At 34.3% G+C, this 14830-nt stretch overlaps 2 protein-coding genes and 1 pseudogene across 3 annotated transcripts; 1 reads left to right on the top strand and 2 right to left on the bottom strand.

The window, feature by feature from the left end:
• The first annotated feature begins 155 nt into the window (after positions 1-155).
• LOC111203930 (putative defensin-like protein 271) lies at positions 156-3473 on the top strand. Of its 2 annotated transcripts, XM_048752407.1 has the most exons (5): positions 156-638; positions 767-1831; positions 2009-2090; positions 2317-2395; positions 2486-3473. In XM_048752407.1, exons 1-2 carry the CDS (start codon positions 566-568, stop codon positions 919-921), a joined length of 228 nt encoding a protein of 75 aa, XP_048608364.1. In that variant the 5' UTR covers positions 156-565; the 3' UTR covers positions 922-1831; positions 2009-2090; positions 2317-2395; positions 2486-3473. The 2 variants fall into 2 exon arrangements, with proteins under 2 accessions (XP_048608364.1, XP_022553804.1); XM_022698083.2 differs by having other exon boundaries at positions 767-2090.
• LOC106387885 (UDP-glycosyltransferase 87A2) lies at positions 3465-5348 on the bottom strand. The gene is made up of 2 exons (XM_013827819.3): positions 4703-5348; positions 3465-4570 (listed from the first exon to the last, which is right to left on the bottom strand). Exons 1-2 carry the CDS (start codon positions 5196-5198, stop codon positions 3702-3704), a joined length of 1365 nt encoding a protein of 454 aa, XP_013683273.2. The 5' UTR covers positions 5199-5348; the 3' UTR covers positions 3465-3701.
• Positions 5349-10176: 4828 nt separating this feature from the next.
• On the bottom strand, positions 10177-12889 carry LOC106385910 (annotated as a pseudogene).
• Positions 12890-14830: the final 1941 nt, after the last annotated feature.

The raw sequence follows: 14830 nt of genomic DNA, 5'->3' as shown, positions 1-14830 counted from the left end.
ACTAATTTTAATCAAATATTTATTATTTAAATCATTAATTTTCATATATATACATTAGTTTTTATTTAAGGAATGAATGAAAGATATTAATAATAAATTTATGGTTGGTTTAAAAAATATCTTATTAAATATTTAGATGGACCAACATATTTCTCTAAGGATTCTAAAATTTATTGTGGTGATGACACATGAATATCTCATTAATGTTTCTTTTTAATATATATGAGATACTTTTTTTGGTTAGATCTTAATGTATATTCTTGTATAAAATAATGAATACTTACGTTTTTACTAATTTGACAATGAATGTAATTAATTGGTATTAACTTATAATGGTATGTAACTATACATAGGTGTATGTACAATCCAAAAACGCACCAAAACTTTAATTGAAGATACTTCTTTTAAAACGTCTTACAGTTAATATTTTCTTTTATAACGTCTTACAGTTACTATATATTATTTAAAATTTTGGCTATATAATAACCACAGAGATAGATAATTCATGTTGTGAGTAGTAAAATAATCATTATCCATTTTATATTGCTTAATTTTTAACTTTAGGATGGCATCATCAAAACTTTACTTTGTTGCTCTTTTAATCATTGCTTCAGTTTTCATTGTTGTTCAATCCACTCGTAAGTTTGATTTTTTTTCCTCTTAGTATTCTCTTAAAACCATTTGTATCTTACATATTAGTAAGAAACTTAAAATAATGACTTACCATGTATATATAATATATATTTACTTGTGGTGGTTTATTCAGGAATTAAGGATGCTTCGTCGGTTTGTGATTTCCGAGGACCTTGTAAGAAGAAAGAAAATTGTTATGATAGATGTGGAGTGAACAAACCACCATTTAATAATGCTATATGTGTACCTTTCGGACGCAGTCGTCAATGTTGTTGTATTTTGTCGTGAGATTTTGAGAATTTTCTTCAAGTTAATTAATGTCAAAAAACTTCAAATAAGATAATATATGTCCAGTTCAAAAAAAAAAAAAATATATGTCAAGTTATTCACTATAAAAGATCAGTGAATTGTGTTATATATATATAGTTAGCTACACCCTACAAAACTTACACTGTTAAATCCCTAAGTGATAAGATTTAAGAACATGATTATTGTGGAGTTCTTAGAGTAGGGTTCTTATCAGAATATAAGAACCCGTCTCTTAACTTTTAACTAAAAAAGTTAAAAACCGGCTTTTAAAACTCTTATTTAAGAACCGGTTCTTAGCCTTTTTAGTTAAAAGTTAAGAAACGAGTTTTTATATGCTGATAAGAACTCCACCCTAAAAATTCTCAATAATCATGATCTTACTAACTCCTCAACCCAAGGCTGAGTTTAACATAATTGAAACTGTACACATACACATTTAATTCAACTAGTAAAAGGAGAACATATTTATATGCATAATAAGAAGAAGAAAACATGCAGAAGCATAAGAGAAGCTCCATCGGGAGTTTTTAACTTGGGTTTCTAAACCAAAAAGCTAAAAAGATAAATAAAAAAAGAAATTAAATTTTAAAACTGGTTCTGTAAAGAGAGTTTTAAGAGACACTAAGAACCCATACGTGTCAACTAGATCAAGCAGAGGCTGGGTACATGCGTCGGTGACTACGGCATTGGAGTAGGAATCGGCGAAGGTGGAGTTTGGGTCTGCGGCGGTGGCGGTGACGGAAACCTAATTGCGATCCTGGTTCTGTTCATGCTCGTCCGTAACCGACATAGATCTAAACCAAGCGAATCTCAAAGGGACCATCGTCAAAGACCTCTCTCTCTTCTCTCGGATCTAACCATCTCCATCTCAACAACAACAGATTCTCCGGTCAGATCCCAGATTAACTTGTCACTTGGCTTAGAGAAAGAAGGGATCGGATCAACGCTTTCTATTTTGATTTTTCTGGAAATGGGTCATTGTTTCTCTTGATTGCTTTATCATTGATTGGTGAATATGAGAATGAGAGTATTTTGATTTGCGGTTGTGGTGTTTCCATTGTTGCAGGTGGAGGAGTTGATACAAGGGATTCACATACGGATAGATATCCAAAAATCATGAAGGGTGAACAAAAGTTTGTATGGGAATGGTAAGGAATAATATTCTTTAGAACTTTATTTGAGGTTTTACCATTGGAACCATTTTTTAGAGAGATTTTTAATTTAAAAAATTTCAAAATTTATGACTAAAATAATCCTTAAACCCCATCATAAGTTCCTACTGATGGAGGTGGTCGAAGTTCTCGAATAGTTTTAAAACAAAAAGTCAATATACATAATTCTCTACAAAATCAATAAAGAGAGCTTGATTCACAGATTAAAAAAGATGAGGTAGTGGAACAGGAGCAGAACTAGGCGATGATGGTCTTGTTGGGCATGAGTTGAGCAGCAGCAGGTACACGAATGCTTTGGGTTTTAGAAAAATTCCTTCTAACAAAGTTTTCCAGTTGAAGAGCTATTTTAGCCTTAATATTATCACTCACAGTCACAGGAGAAGGCTGTGTCCGCTCGTCTCCACGCATGCATATATATGCTTTAACAATCTTGTCGCGTCTGTTGTTCTCCGCCAAAAGCAAGTCATGATAAAGAGTTTTTCTTCCAAAGGAAGGTAACTCGGAATCAGTGGCTCTTGCCCCTTCTTGAGATCACTCACTTCATAGTTCTTATGCCACCAAGGTCCCTTCCCAGTACACAACACCCCAACGACCACAAGTCGAGATCTTTCCCTGTCTCTCCATAAGAAACCGAGTTCGGAGACATGTAGATCGATGTTCCGCAAACGGACGACTAGGTTCCCACCAGCTACTGTCTCCTCCCTTTTTCGACAACCCGAAATCCGAAATCTTCAACTCGAAATAAGGTCTGCACGTGCCGTTGTCGTTGGTTGATGTGGCTAGGGAAAACGAGGATGTTCTCCGGTTTGAGGTTGCAGTGAACGTAACCGTGTGCGTGGATAGTGGCTAAGCCTTGGAGAAGCATACGAGTAAAGTCTCTGATCAAAGGATCAGGCAGATTATTGTCTTTGAATTTGTTGATGAAACTCATCAGGAGTGTAACGCACGCTTTATGATTAAATCAAACTAGTTGTTCGACCAAAAAAAGGGGTTATGTTGTCACTAAACAAAATGGAAAATCCAATGGGAGACGACAGTAAAGACTAAAGACGCTCTTATCCAAAGGACTTAAGAGCAGTTATGAACTGGGACCTGGAAAGGTATATTTTGTCTAGCCTCGTAATCTAAAGTTATAACTTGATGTTTCTTCTTCATCTAAGTTGTGTGAGTGTGTTTTATGCATTTCAAAAATATTAGAACCATTTTGAAAGACCCTGACACGTCCGATTCCTCCATTACCTCCGAGCAAGAACCTTCCTCTTAGAAATATATACAAGGTAGGAGACTCGACAGAACAGAACAAAGAACAATTTCGACTAATAAGAGATATATCACTAGGAATACGAATAATAATGCTCAAGTTGTATTTTGATAGAAGTCAAGTATATTTCTGTCAAGAACGGAGGGTTACAAAGGAAAGCTATCTTGAATCTCCTAGGAGAAACAAGCCTAAGCCACAAGGCTCCAAACTAACCATCTAACTCTCTCAATAACAATTTCATCTATTTATACTACCTCCCGAGAGTAACTGCTTTCTCTTCTCTTTATTTTGCAGGTACAAGTTCCTTCTCACGTGATTGGATCATATCATATTTTTATTTGTTTAATACCCCTTATGAAATGGTCGATGTTAGCATTAGACGACCCCATTTCCTCAACCGCCCCTCGACATATCTCACTGAGGTCACAAGCTCTTCTTCTAATCTCCTTCCCGTCTTCACTCTCTCTATCCATTAACCTCTTCACTACTTCCTTGACCTCGTCTCTTCCTATCAAAACCTCCGCCTTCTTCCTCCTCTCGATCCTAATCCCAACCCTCCAATCCTCAACAATCATCTTCCCATTCAGAATCTGATCCCAAAACAACGGAAACGCCAGCATCGGCACCCCTGAATACATCCCTTCCAAAGTCGAGTTAAACCCGCAATGAGTCCAAAACCCACCTACAGCCACGTGGCACAGCACGCGAAGCTGGTCGCACCAGCTCACCACTACACCCGAGCTTCCTTCAAAGGCCTTATTCAGCTTCGACTCGCCCCCACGTGCCACCCAAAGGAACCGGACCCCGCTCGCCCTAACTCCTTCCACTATCTCATCCATCTGAGCTTCAGAAACCGAGAGAAAACTCCCCTGGGAAACGTATAGAACAGAGCTTTCCGGTTGCTCATCGAGCCACCGGATGTAATCCGGTTCGCTGCCGTCGGAGAGTTTCTCAAAGGGTATTAATGGGCCGGTAGCGTAAACCGGGATATCGAGCTTGGCGGTTAAGAAGTCTATGGCTTTACGTTCGAGCTCATAGGCGGTAGTGAAGAGAAGACACTTAGCTCTCCGGAGCTCGTCGAAACACAACTCACATTTCTTGAAGACTTGGTAGTCCTTGAATAACGGCGGTAGATCCCGGAGCTTCGTTGGAGGTAAACCGGGGATGTAGTCAACAATCTCCTCTTCTTTTGATTCTAAAGTTTCAATAATAATAATAATAAAAAAGATGCAATATAATAATAATAAAAAGATTCAATATAATCAGTTACAGTTGTAAAGGAGAGACTTTTTGTTGTCTGAAAGTGAAGCTAAGGGGTGGTTTCTACCTGATGGTTCGAACAGAGCATGTCCGTGACTTATGAGCAGGTCGGAGTGAAGGAAGAGGGAGAGAATCGTGGCGGACATGGTCCAGAGAGAAGCCACCGGAATATTCCTCCGTTCTCCGACACGCACCGCCCATAGGACGTAAGTGTCGGCGACGATCGCCGTCGGAGGCGGCGAGTCGAGGCGGTCAAGAAGCTGTTCGAACGGCTCCTCCAGCGTAGCGTGGACGGCGTTGACGAAGCCGATGAAGTCGTTGGCGCGGACGAGCTCGGAAGGGATGAGATTGGGGAGAGTAGCGAAGTGGATCCGGTCGGGTTTCGGGTCGGATCCGATGAGCCCGAGCCATTCTTCGGTGACCACGAATGTGACGGTGAGGTTGGGGTCGCGGAGGACGAGGCGTTTGCAGAGGTTCATCATCGGGTTGATGTGGCCTCTTCCGGGCCAAGGCATGGCCACCACGTGACGGAATCTGAGTAGGTGAGATTCAGTTGGATCCATAGGGTGAGAAGTGAGCGGTTATGGTGAGTGTGAGAGAGTCTTATATGCAACCTTGGGACAAAAAGAAACGTGGTCAAATGTTAAGTCTTTATCATTGCGAAGTTCGAATCGTCTTCTTCTTTCGGTGTGGGTGAGATTTGGACACGTGATAATGGACAAGAATGATCTTTCTTCATTATTACATGTCAACTAAATGGAGGTGGCGGTCCCACTTCTCGAAAGATTTGGAAAAGTACGAAAGCCAGCACCGCAATATTCGTTGTAACTATTTCAAGGCCTAACATTAGAGTAATGGGCCTCCATTTATACCCCGTTGTACTGAAAAGGCTCGGCGGCTCAGATAGATTTATGGACAATCTCTCGCATTACATTTTTTTTATAACGCCTTAATTTTATTAATATCAATTGAGGTTTAACAATGTATCAGAATCTCGAAACATACAACAAATACATTTTTAAATTGAACATGATAATAGAAAAGTAATAACACGATGCTTCCTAACTCACTTTGCAGGATAGACTGATTCGCTAACTTTTCTATCGTTGCTCTCGGCCTTATATAATCTTGTGTTCGACTATCATCCATTGTGATCCAACGCCTTTCATCACTTAATAGATCAGGAGGCACGATCCATCTGTTACATCGTTGTCCATTCCATACACTCCCGCTGCAGGAGATAACATTACTATTTTAAAATTTTTGTTACAAAATAATATTTAATAAAAAAAATAACTAAAATAATTTTTTTTTTAATTTTAAAATTTTTAATTTTTTTTTTTAAAAAGTGAAACCGTTTCTACAAAATTCCACCTCTTAATTTTATACCTATGTCTAGATTAATTAATCAAAGAATATAAATATATTTTTATCTTTTAATAAATTTTTTTTTTGTCATTTTCATTTTTGGAGGCTATTTTTGTGAAAATAAACTAAAAGAGATTATCATAGGAAATTTCTTTAAATTTATAGCTAATAATATGTTCTACATTGTTGATATATCGTATGCTGTTAGCAAACGTGTTAATATATCATATCATCTTGGTTTGAGAATTTAGAACTTTTAGTTATTACATGGACTAGCTAGGTATTTGACGTTTCACCTAATTGTTTCAGAAATATTTCTTATAACATGTAGTTTATGTTCTTTAAATATACTTTCAGTTTCTACGTTGTTTGATAACTGTAGTTTATCATGAAAAAAGCATTTGTATGTAAAAGGTTAAAAAAAAAAGCATTTGCATGTGATGGACGAAACATTTACACATGGTCGATTAATTATTCCTATGTATGTCATCTATAAAGTACATACACATATAAGTTCAGTTTTTTTTAATAAACCCAAAAGTTCAGTACACAATCTAGACCATTTTAAATGATCCATTATTTTTGAAAGAAAATAAAAAAAAAATGTGAGAAATGTGTTTTCAGTGGTTCAAGAGGAAATTTTGAATTTTAAGCTGTTTTATTTATAAAATGATTCTATGTAATTAATTAATATTATATCTAAAATTAAATATTTCCTGTTAATACTTAAATAAAAGGTTTCATTCTTTACTAAGACTACAATACATTCATAGATAAATTATATGTTTATTGGATTTTATATTTATTTATATAATGATATTTTAATTAAGATAAAATTATAATTTTTTTGCATCTTTTAGAAAATATAATAAAATTAAAATTTTATAACCCATGATTAAAATAATAATAATAATAATAATAATAATAACAGAATATACTTATAATATTTCATTTTGAAAAAAATAAAGATATATAATTATTGAAGATGCCACTAGACTCTATTTATATAAAAAAAAGATGCCACTAGACTAATTAATTAGCATTCTCATGTCATTCGTACAATATTCTATTTTGTTGCGCATCCTTCTGTCATAAGTACATTTGAAGAGCGAGTATGTGAAGCTATATATAATTTTGATTTCAACAGAAAGTTTGTTGAGGTCTGCATAAATTAATTAAGCGACAACAAGTCTGAAAGTATGTGTGTAAAGTTTAGTGTTATTATTAGTCCAAAAAAGCTTAGTGTTATTCTGTCATTGTAATCAAATCATTTATCTGGATTCTCTCTTCTGCTTTTTAATTAACTTAAGTTTGGTAGATTAAAGAAACTAGATAACACATGGCCAATATATATTTACATAAATTTTGTTTCTTTATAACCAAATTTGATGTTTTTGTTTTTTATAAATTTAGACATGCATAATTAACTAGATGTATACATGAGTGTAATGTACTATAATATACTAAAAGTTAAGAGAGTTTCAACAAACAGACAAATATAATTATTTTCCTTATTAAAAAATGTTACGTAAAGTTGAAGATATATTATTTATATCATCCCAATAATTTTATGATATGAATAAGACAGTTATAAGTTCTCTCGCTGTTGATCAAAAAAAAAAAAAAAAATTCTCTCGCTTGGAACGATCGTTAGAAACAAGTTAAGAGCATTAGAAAATGATATAATAATTTTTGTAAGAACATGATCGATTGTTTTTAGTCATAAGATTCTTTCCCTTGTCGACAGGCAATATTTTTGAATTTTTTTCGTCTACTGATCACATGAACACTAGCGATGGAGTCATGGAGATATCATAATCAAATTCAACGTCACCTCCTCCTCTTTTCTTTTTTTTTTTCCGTCAAAGTTGGTACGATTTATATATATGATTGGCATAAAACCAATAGAGTTTAATACACCTTACATAAACCTTTTCCTTGTTACCTCAGCAACCACCAAAAAACAGAGCACGGTTAATAACGCCAAAAAACAGAGCATCAAAGCAAGTACAGCAACCCCTGCAACTAATTACTCCAAACCACATCTCCAACTTAGCTTCCCTTCTTGCCAAAAGACAGCTCTTTAGAGGGCCCTGCTTTCATTAACAAAGAACTCAAACAGCCATGAAGGATGACCTGTAGCCACATATGAATTTACCAAGCCATACTTTATGACACTTTGAGCAATGAAAAAAGCCCCTCTATTTGCTTCTCTTGTAACAACCCTAAGCTTCCACTCCGGAATCCCAGCTAGTTCATTTCCCATTAGCGAAGCCTGAAATAGAAAGGATGGCCACGCCTGTGGACGTTCTACAGCTCCAAATAATTCTCCACACTCCCCAGCAAAGATTATTTTGTCCTGTCTTTGACTTCTCATACTCTCCAAAGCCCATAAAACCACCACTACCTTAGCCTCTTCTCTGCTCTTGATGCTAGAGAAAGCTCTTCTGCTGTGACAGAGGACCACTCCCCTATCGTTCCTTAGCACCCAGGCCCCCCCAGCTAAGCCTTTGCTTTTAGAAAACTCCACTCCAATATTGCACATAACCCAATCATGGTCCGGAGGAACCCATTTCCGGGGAGCTATGAAGTCATTAACCTTCTCAGCTTGAGACCATTCTTCTTCCACCATCTGAGCCATGAACCATTCTTTTGCCTCTTGTACCGCCTTTTGTACTAGCTCCATCGCAGACACACATCTTCCTTCAAACAGCATCTCATTCCTTCTTTTCCATAGATTCCAAAGGATCCAAGGCCACACTCTCCTATCTTCCTCTGTCAAATAGGTGATTTCCTTAAGGTTGAGCAAATAATGCATATTTGTAAACACTGATCCCTCATCGAACCCATCCTTTCGGTGAGGAATCGAGGATTCCGCCCAAACACGTCGAGCGAAACAGCATTCAAAAAGGAGATGGTTGATCGAGTCAGACTCGTCCCCACAGGTTTGGCATCTGTTATCTACTTTCATACCTCGGGCATTTAACAGGTCTGCAGTGGGAAGTGCAGAGGATAAAGATTTCCACAAGAACACTCTGATTTTAGGGAGAGTTTTAACCTTCCAGACTACCTCTTTGAGTCCATTAACCGAGGGCTCCATGAATGCCTCCGGTAGATTCCTTTTCGCTTTAGTAGTAGAGGCAAGCCAGTACGCCGATTTAACCGTGATCTGGCCACTTTTGTTAAACTTCCACGTGTAGTAATCTGCTCTCTCTACTACCGGTTGGTTACGCATGATAATCTCCACATCACCGGCAACAAACACTTCGTGAAGTCTGTTCAAGTTCCATCTCTTTGTCTGCATATCAATAAGTGAGTTCGCCCTCAAGTTTACATCAAAACTTTGATTCTTAATCCATGGCGCCCTTAAACCCTCCTCAGGATCCTCCACCCACTTACCTCCTCCTCTTTTCTAATTGAGTTTGATCAATTAAAAATTATATTTTCTTTTTAAGAAAAGGTCTAGTACAAAGGCAACAGTACAGGCGACTTTACGTTCTAACGTGTTGCCTATGATTAATCAAATGAGGTCGGTCGAATTAATATATATATATATAGTAAGTCAAACAAATTTTACAGGTTGAATCATGTAGATTTGTTTTTGTATAAAAAGTGGATTTCAACTTCACTTTATCGCAAGTAGGAACAAAATCTACATTTTTAGGATACATAAGAATATATATTCCGCAAAAGCAAACTTGCTTAAGATAACTTTATTAAAAATTATTAAGTATTTATAACCTATTGGTCTTGACCTAGTGGTAAAGGACTCACAGCTATGAGTATCGCCTTGGATTCGATTCCTCTTGGCCACCCGGGACGCTTTAAGTGGTAAGAAAACGCGGATCCTGCGGACCTCGTACTGATTAATCCTTGGGTCTAAAAAGCTTTTGGGATCTTATAAAAAAAAAAAAAAAAATTATTAAGTATTTATATTAACCCATGCAATTTTCTCATAGTTTGAAAGCGACAAAATTTTGAGTGGGTTTCTTTGGGAAAGAAGTGTAGTTGGTAAAGAAAAAAACTAGAAGACTTCAAAAGATTAAATTAGGTTTGGAATTAGATCTACAGTTTCATTGTTCAGACGATGCGAAAAGGAACAAAAGTAAGAAACAAAATTAAAAGAGAAATAAACAGATATCTACTTCTCAAAGCTTCTAACTACATCTCATCACCATCACATGCATGCATTTAAGCTTTTGACTTATATATTACTTTTCTTACACGAAACTTGTTCCCATAGTTTTCAAAAAAAGAAATTTTCTTTTTCAACATAGCCACGAAGCAAACTTGTCGAGCCTTCACTGAGTTTTCCAAACAACAAATATTAATTTTATAACAATGGCTTAAGTCAAGTCCAAAGAGATTCTTGCTTAAGAGGGTCTTGCATTTGCATCTGTATTATACTGCTTGGAGAAGCAAAATTAGAGTTCAATTGCCCAGAAGACATAGCATAGGCCAAGTTATAGTTGTTGTTGCAGTTATTGATGCTGTTATTGTTGCTGTGTAGCAAGTGAGCTTTGTCGTCTTGGTCTAGTTCAAATACTTCGTGATGAGATTGTAAAGCTGGCTCGTGTTGCATTTGGATGCAGAGAATCTCGGTTTGAGCCACTGCTAGTTGCATTTGAAGCTGGGTGACTTGATTTTGTAAGTAGGAGATTGCTCCTACGCAGCCATATACCGGATCTCTAACTCGTGCGTTTGCTTCGAAAACCAGACTATTCACCGCGTCAGCTCTTTGATGAACCGGTAGCTCCTGTGACAATTCATACCAACCATGTAACCATTTATTATATATATAAAGGAAGTTGCCATTAATTATTACTTCTTGTATATGTTCATATAATTTTTGGAAGCATAATTAAAAAGAGTATCAAAGTGAATTCTGGGAGTAAAATACGTTTATATTAGCAAAGTGTTTTAGATAGATATCAAGTGATCGTGTACATCTTTGAAAGCTTTGAACCGAACAAAATAAAACAAAATGGGAACGAAGTAGAACCTGCAACATTTTGCTGACGTTGCTTGCCCCGAAGACCTTATGAACAATGGCGAATTTATGAGGATCGTCAGGAGGGAAATAAGGTGCAAAGATACATTCCTTGGCACAGCGTCTTCGAAGAAGCTTACACGAAGCACATGGTGATGATCCTGGACCTCGCATGTCTACTTTGATCACGATCTCACCGTCTCGAAGTTTGAGGTTTTCTGGAAGTTTGAGAATATAGAAGGAAGAAAGCAAAGCTTAGAGTTGAAGGGAGAGAGTTTGAGAGGTGTGTATTTATAATAGGTTTTTGAAGGCTTTGTAGAGAACGAGCTAGGTTGGTGTTCACGTGTGTTCATTTAATCCTGACTAAACGTTTGAGGGGTGTGTATTTATAATAGGTTTTTGAAGGCTTATAAACTCGAACTAAGAAGATATATTCTTGACTTAATTATTATGAAAACAACGTCCATCCTTAGTTTTTTTTTGGTGTTTTTTACGACAAAGTCATATTGCTTTTCTTGAATCCAGTTAGCCATAAAATTTCACCAGTATTCTTCTGTATTTTTCTTAAATTAAAATTGTTGGGGTTTCCTTTAACAATTACTTTAATTTGTTAAATTGTTACTATTAAGCATTCTGTCTGAGTTGTTATAAACATTAGTTCACCTAATTCCATAACACTTATTTATTAGTATTATATTTCCAACTGTGTCCCAATACTCAAATACTGGTTGTTAAATTTGAGTTTATTATAAGTGTTCAACTCAAAACTAATTGATCACTAATTGATCATTTGATAATGAGAGAATTGACACTTACTTTTAATATTATATTTAACTATCGTTATGAAAATTTATTTTATTTAAATCTCATTATATTTATTTATGAACAATTGTAAAATTAATATCAAGTGATCCAACAATCGGGTGATTTTAATACCATGTAATGTTTAAGTTTATTATAAAGTTGCAATTTAAAACTAATTAGTATTACTTGGATTAAAATTTATTTTGCATATTATTTCATCATTATTAAATATTAATTGAAACTAATTTTAACTTTGAATATATAAAAGTTGGGTTTCAGCTAGCTCATTCATTTGCTCCCGTTGGCAACTGTGTGGTTATCCCGTTCTTTGTTTAATTGGAAATATATTTATACATCTAGCCGTAACATTTTGCTGATTCTTGAAGAGTCTGAATATTCTTTATATTATTTATCTTTGGGTAAAATCCTTTGTATTTTTCCTCTTAACATGTAAATAGATCCACAATTTGGACTATAAGAGGGGTATACAGACACATTACACGGTAATTATAAATGGCGACGTCTGCGATGACACCGCAGAGGCGCGTGATAGGTTGGCGTTCGAAGCAGTTTCTTTGACTCTTCTCTTTTTTCTTAAACACACGACAGTCGTATTACTACTCTAACATCTTATCTTTCTTTATTCATTAATATTTCCTAACATTATCTTCTTTATTCATTGTTTTTAGCCCTGTTCAGAATTACGCTACGCGTTAGTCGGACGGTGACCCTAGGCCTAGCGAGTTATCAAATAATCAGGGAGTAAGCGGGGCGTACTCGGCGCCTAGTTATAGTACATATATTAAGTAAGTGACAAATAAACATTAAGACTATGTAGTCTAGCGGTCAGTGTCGTTTTCTTACAAATTCATAGGGTCGCGAGTTCGAGTTGGTAACACTTTGTTTTGCATCATTTTTCTGATTTTAGTTTAATGAATGACAAAATACGATTTTACCTCCATCATCAACCTCTTATCTGCGTTTTCCAGATCTCAAAATCACTTGTTCTTCATTTTTTTTTTGCACGATTTCATAGTTTTCACAACAGATTCTTGTGAATTTCACCTAAATATAATAGATTCATGAGATAGACGCCGATTTAGCTCTTGAAATTTCGATTTTTCAAAGTTTTTTAGTTTCAGCGCCTAGAACCACCGATTACCTCCTCCTCGCCACGGTAGCCTTCCGATCACCATTTAATCGGGCGAGTAAACGGCCAGGCGGACGCGTTTTTGAACAGAGGTTTTTAGTATAAAATTTGTAAAAAAAATTATTAGCTTCTAGATGTCTCAATCTTCTCTCTTTTCTAAGTTATATAAATAAAACAGAGGAGGGTGAGATGGTTGGGTGCAAAGAAAGATATAAACGAGTAGCCACAGAGCAAATATTAATATGCATCATTTTAAATGGCGTTTAAGGTTTTTACACAGATTAAGAAAATACAAATTTTATGTAATGTATCTTGATTACATAAAAATATCATTAAATAAAAATAATTCAACCAATAAAAAATACAATATTTTGTAATTGGTTACAAATTTAAATGATATTAAATTTTATCTAGAATATTGAGAACATCACTTATTATGAAATAAAATAAAAATCCTTAAACATCACTTAAAGTGATATAGATGGAGTAGTAAATTTTTTTGGTATTCGTGATTTGTCCGTGTTTTAGAATATTTTTTTTTGTTTTGCTTCAAAAAAATACATATATCTAAAATATTTGCAGATATTTACGGATATCAATGAATATTAATGGGTATCTCATAAGTTTTATTCAACACAAGTAAATCTATAAAAAATGACACAACTTTATAAATATTTTCTTTTCTTCATTTAATATTTAACTAAAAATTTGTGAATTAAATTTATTTAATTGTATGTTAAAATAAGAACTATAAAAATTATATTAAAAAATATATTTTAATTTCATTTACATATATGTTGGAGCAGAACGGAAATCCGCCATTTAAAATATAATAGTATTTGTGATTTAATTCGTTTTTGAGGATATTGACTTTAAGTATTTTCTTTGCTCCGATAATCTACGGAAATTCAGATTTTTTTGGGATCGAATCAAAAAGATTAATAAATCAAATCAAATCTAACGAATAAAATGTCCAGTCCTTCCTGGATAAGTACATTATTTATTAGGTTTTGTAATATAATTAAGGGCTTTGACAATTTTATGTTTTATAAAGAGTATTATTTTGATATGTTTTGTAAATAAAAAATTGTTAATACCGTAAACATAATTGTGTTGGGTTTGGAATAGTTAAGAGACTAGAGATCAACTGAACAAAAATAAAAGAAATACTCAATGTTTATATTTTGTAAAAACAAGTTTTTAGAAATATTATAAAAACAAGTTAGAAGATCAAAAGTGAAAAGAACCAACAGTATGTTAGAAACATGACTCCATTTCCCTTGCATAATTCTTAACTAGAACTTTACCCGTATCTCCGCGCATGTGTTTGATTTAACTTGTGTTCAACGTAAACTCATAAACCACATGTTTTATAAAAAAAGTCTCATGTATATTTTTTATGTTTTGTAATTTACATATAGTGTAGAATATATTATTTTATAATAGATGTTTGATAATATTATTTTTTAATGTTTACATAATATTATATTAAAAATATATATAATTTGATACAATTTGATGTAATATAAAAAAAAAAGTTCTCTCCCTTTAATACATGTGATTTAGTTAATATTCACGCACTATTAATAATGGTCAATATATGAATATCGATTTGGTTAGATAAGCTTTGGAATTATAATTAAATTTAATTTATTTTAAATGCATTGACAGAATCCGTAAATAAAAAGAAATACAAAAAGGAAGAATTTAATTTATTGTAAATGCAATGACTAAATGTGTGAATAAAAAGAAGTTTAAAAATATTGTTATCTATGTTTCCAAACAATTATCAATTATATTGTTATCCATGTTTTCAAACAGTGCCAAAATGTATTTCAGTTTTAATAATATAAATAGATGTATGTAATTTTATCATCATTTAT

This window comes from Brassica napus, chromosome C3 (assembly GCF_020379485.1).
Source record: "Brassica napus cultivar Da-Ae chromosome C3, Da-Ae, whole genome shotgun sequence".
In the NCBI taxonomy this organism is placed as follows: Eukaryota; Viridiplantae; Streptophyta; class Magnoliopsida; order Brassicales; family Brassicaceae; genus Brassica; species Brassica napus.
This window is presented reverse-complemented; position numbering and strand designations above follow the sequence as displayed.

What these genes read in the sequence shown, in the direction of transcription:
- LOC106387885 (XM_013827819.3), bottom strand. Translation starts at nt 5,198, where the DNA reads ATGGATCCAACTGAATCTCACCTACTCAGATTCCGTCACGTGGTGGCC. An exon ending in TGCTCTGTTCGAACCATCAG is followed by an intron (nt 4,571 to 4,702) that starts GTAGAAACCACC and finishes TTGAAACTTTAG; the next exon opens with AATCAAAAGAAGAGGAGATT.
- LOC111203930 (XM_048752407.1), top strand. Translation starts at nt 566, where the DNA reads ATGGCATCATCAAAACTTTACTTTGTTGCTCTTTTAATCATTGCTTCA. An exon ending in CATTGTTGTTCAATCCACTC is followed by an intron (nt 639 to 766) that starts GTAAGTTTGATT and finishes TGGTTTATTCAG; the next exon opens with GAATTAAGGATGCTTCGTCG.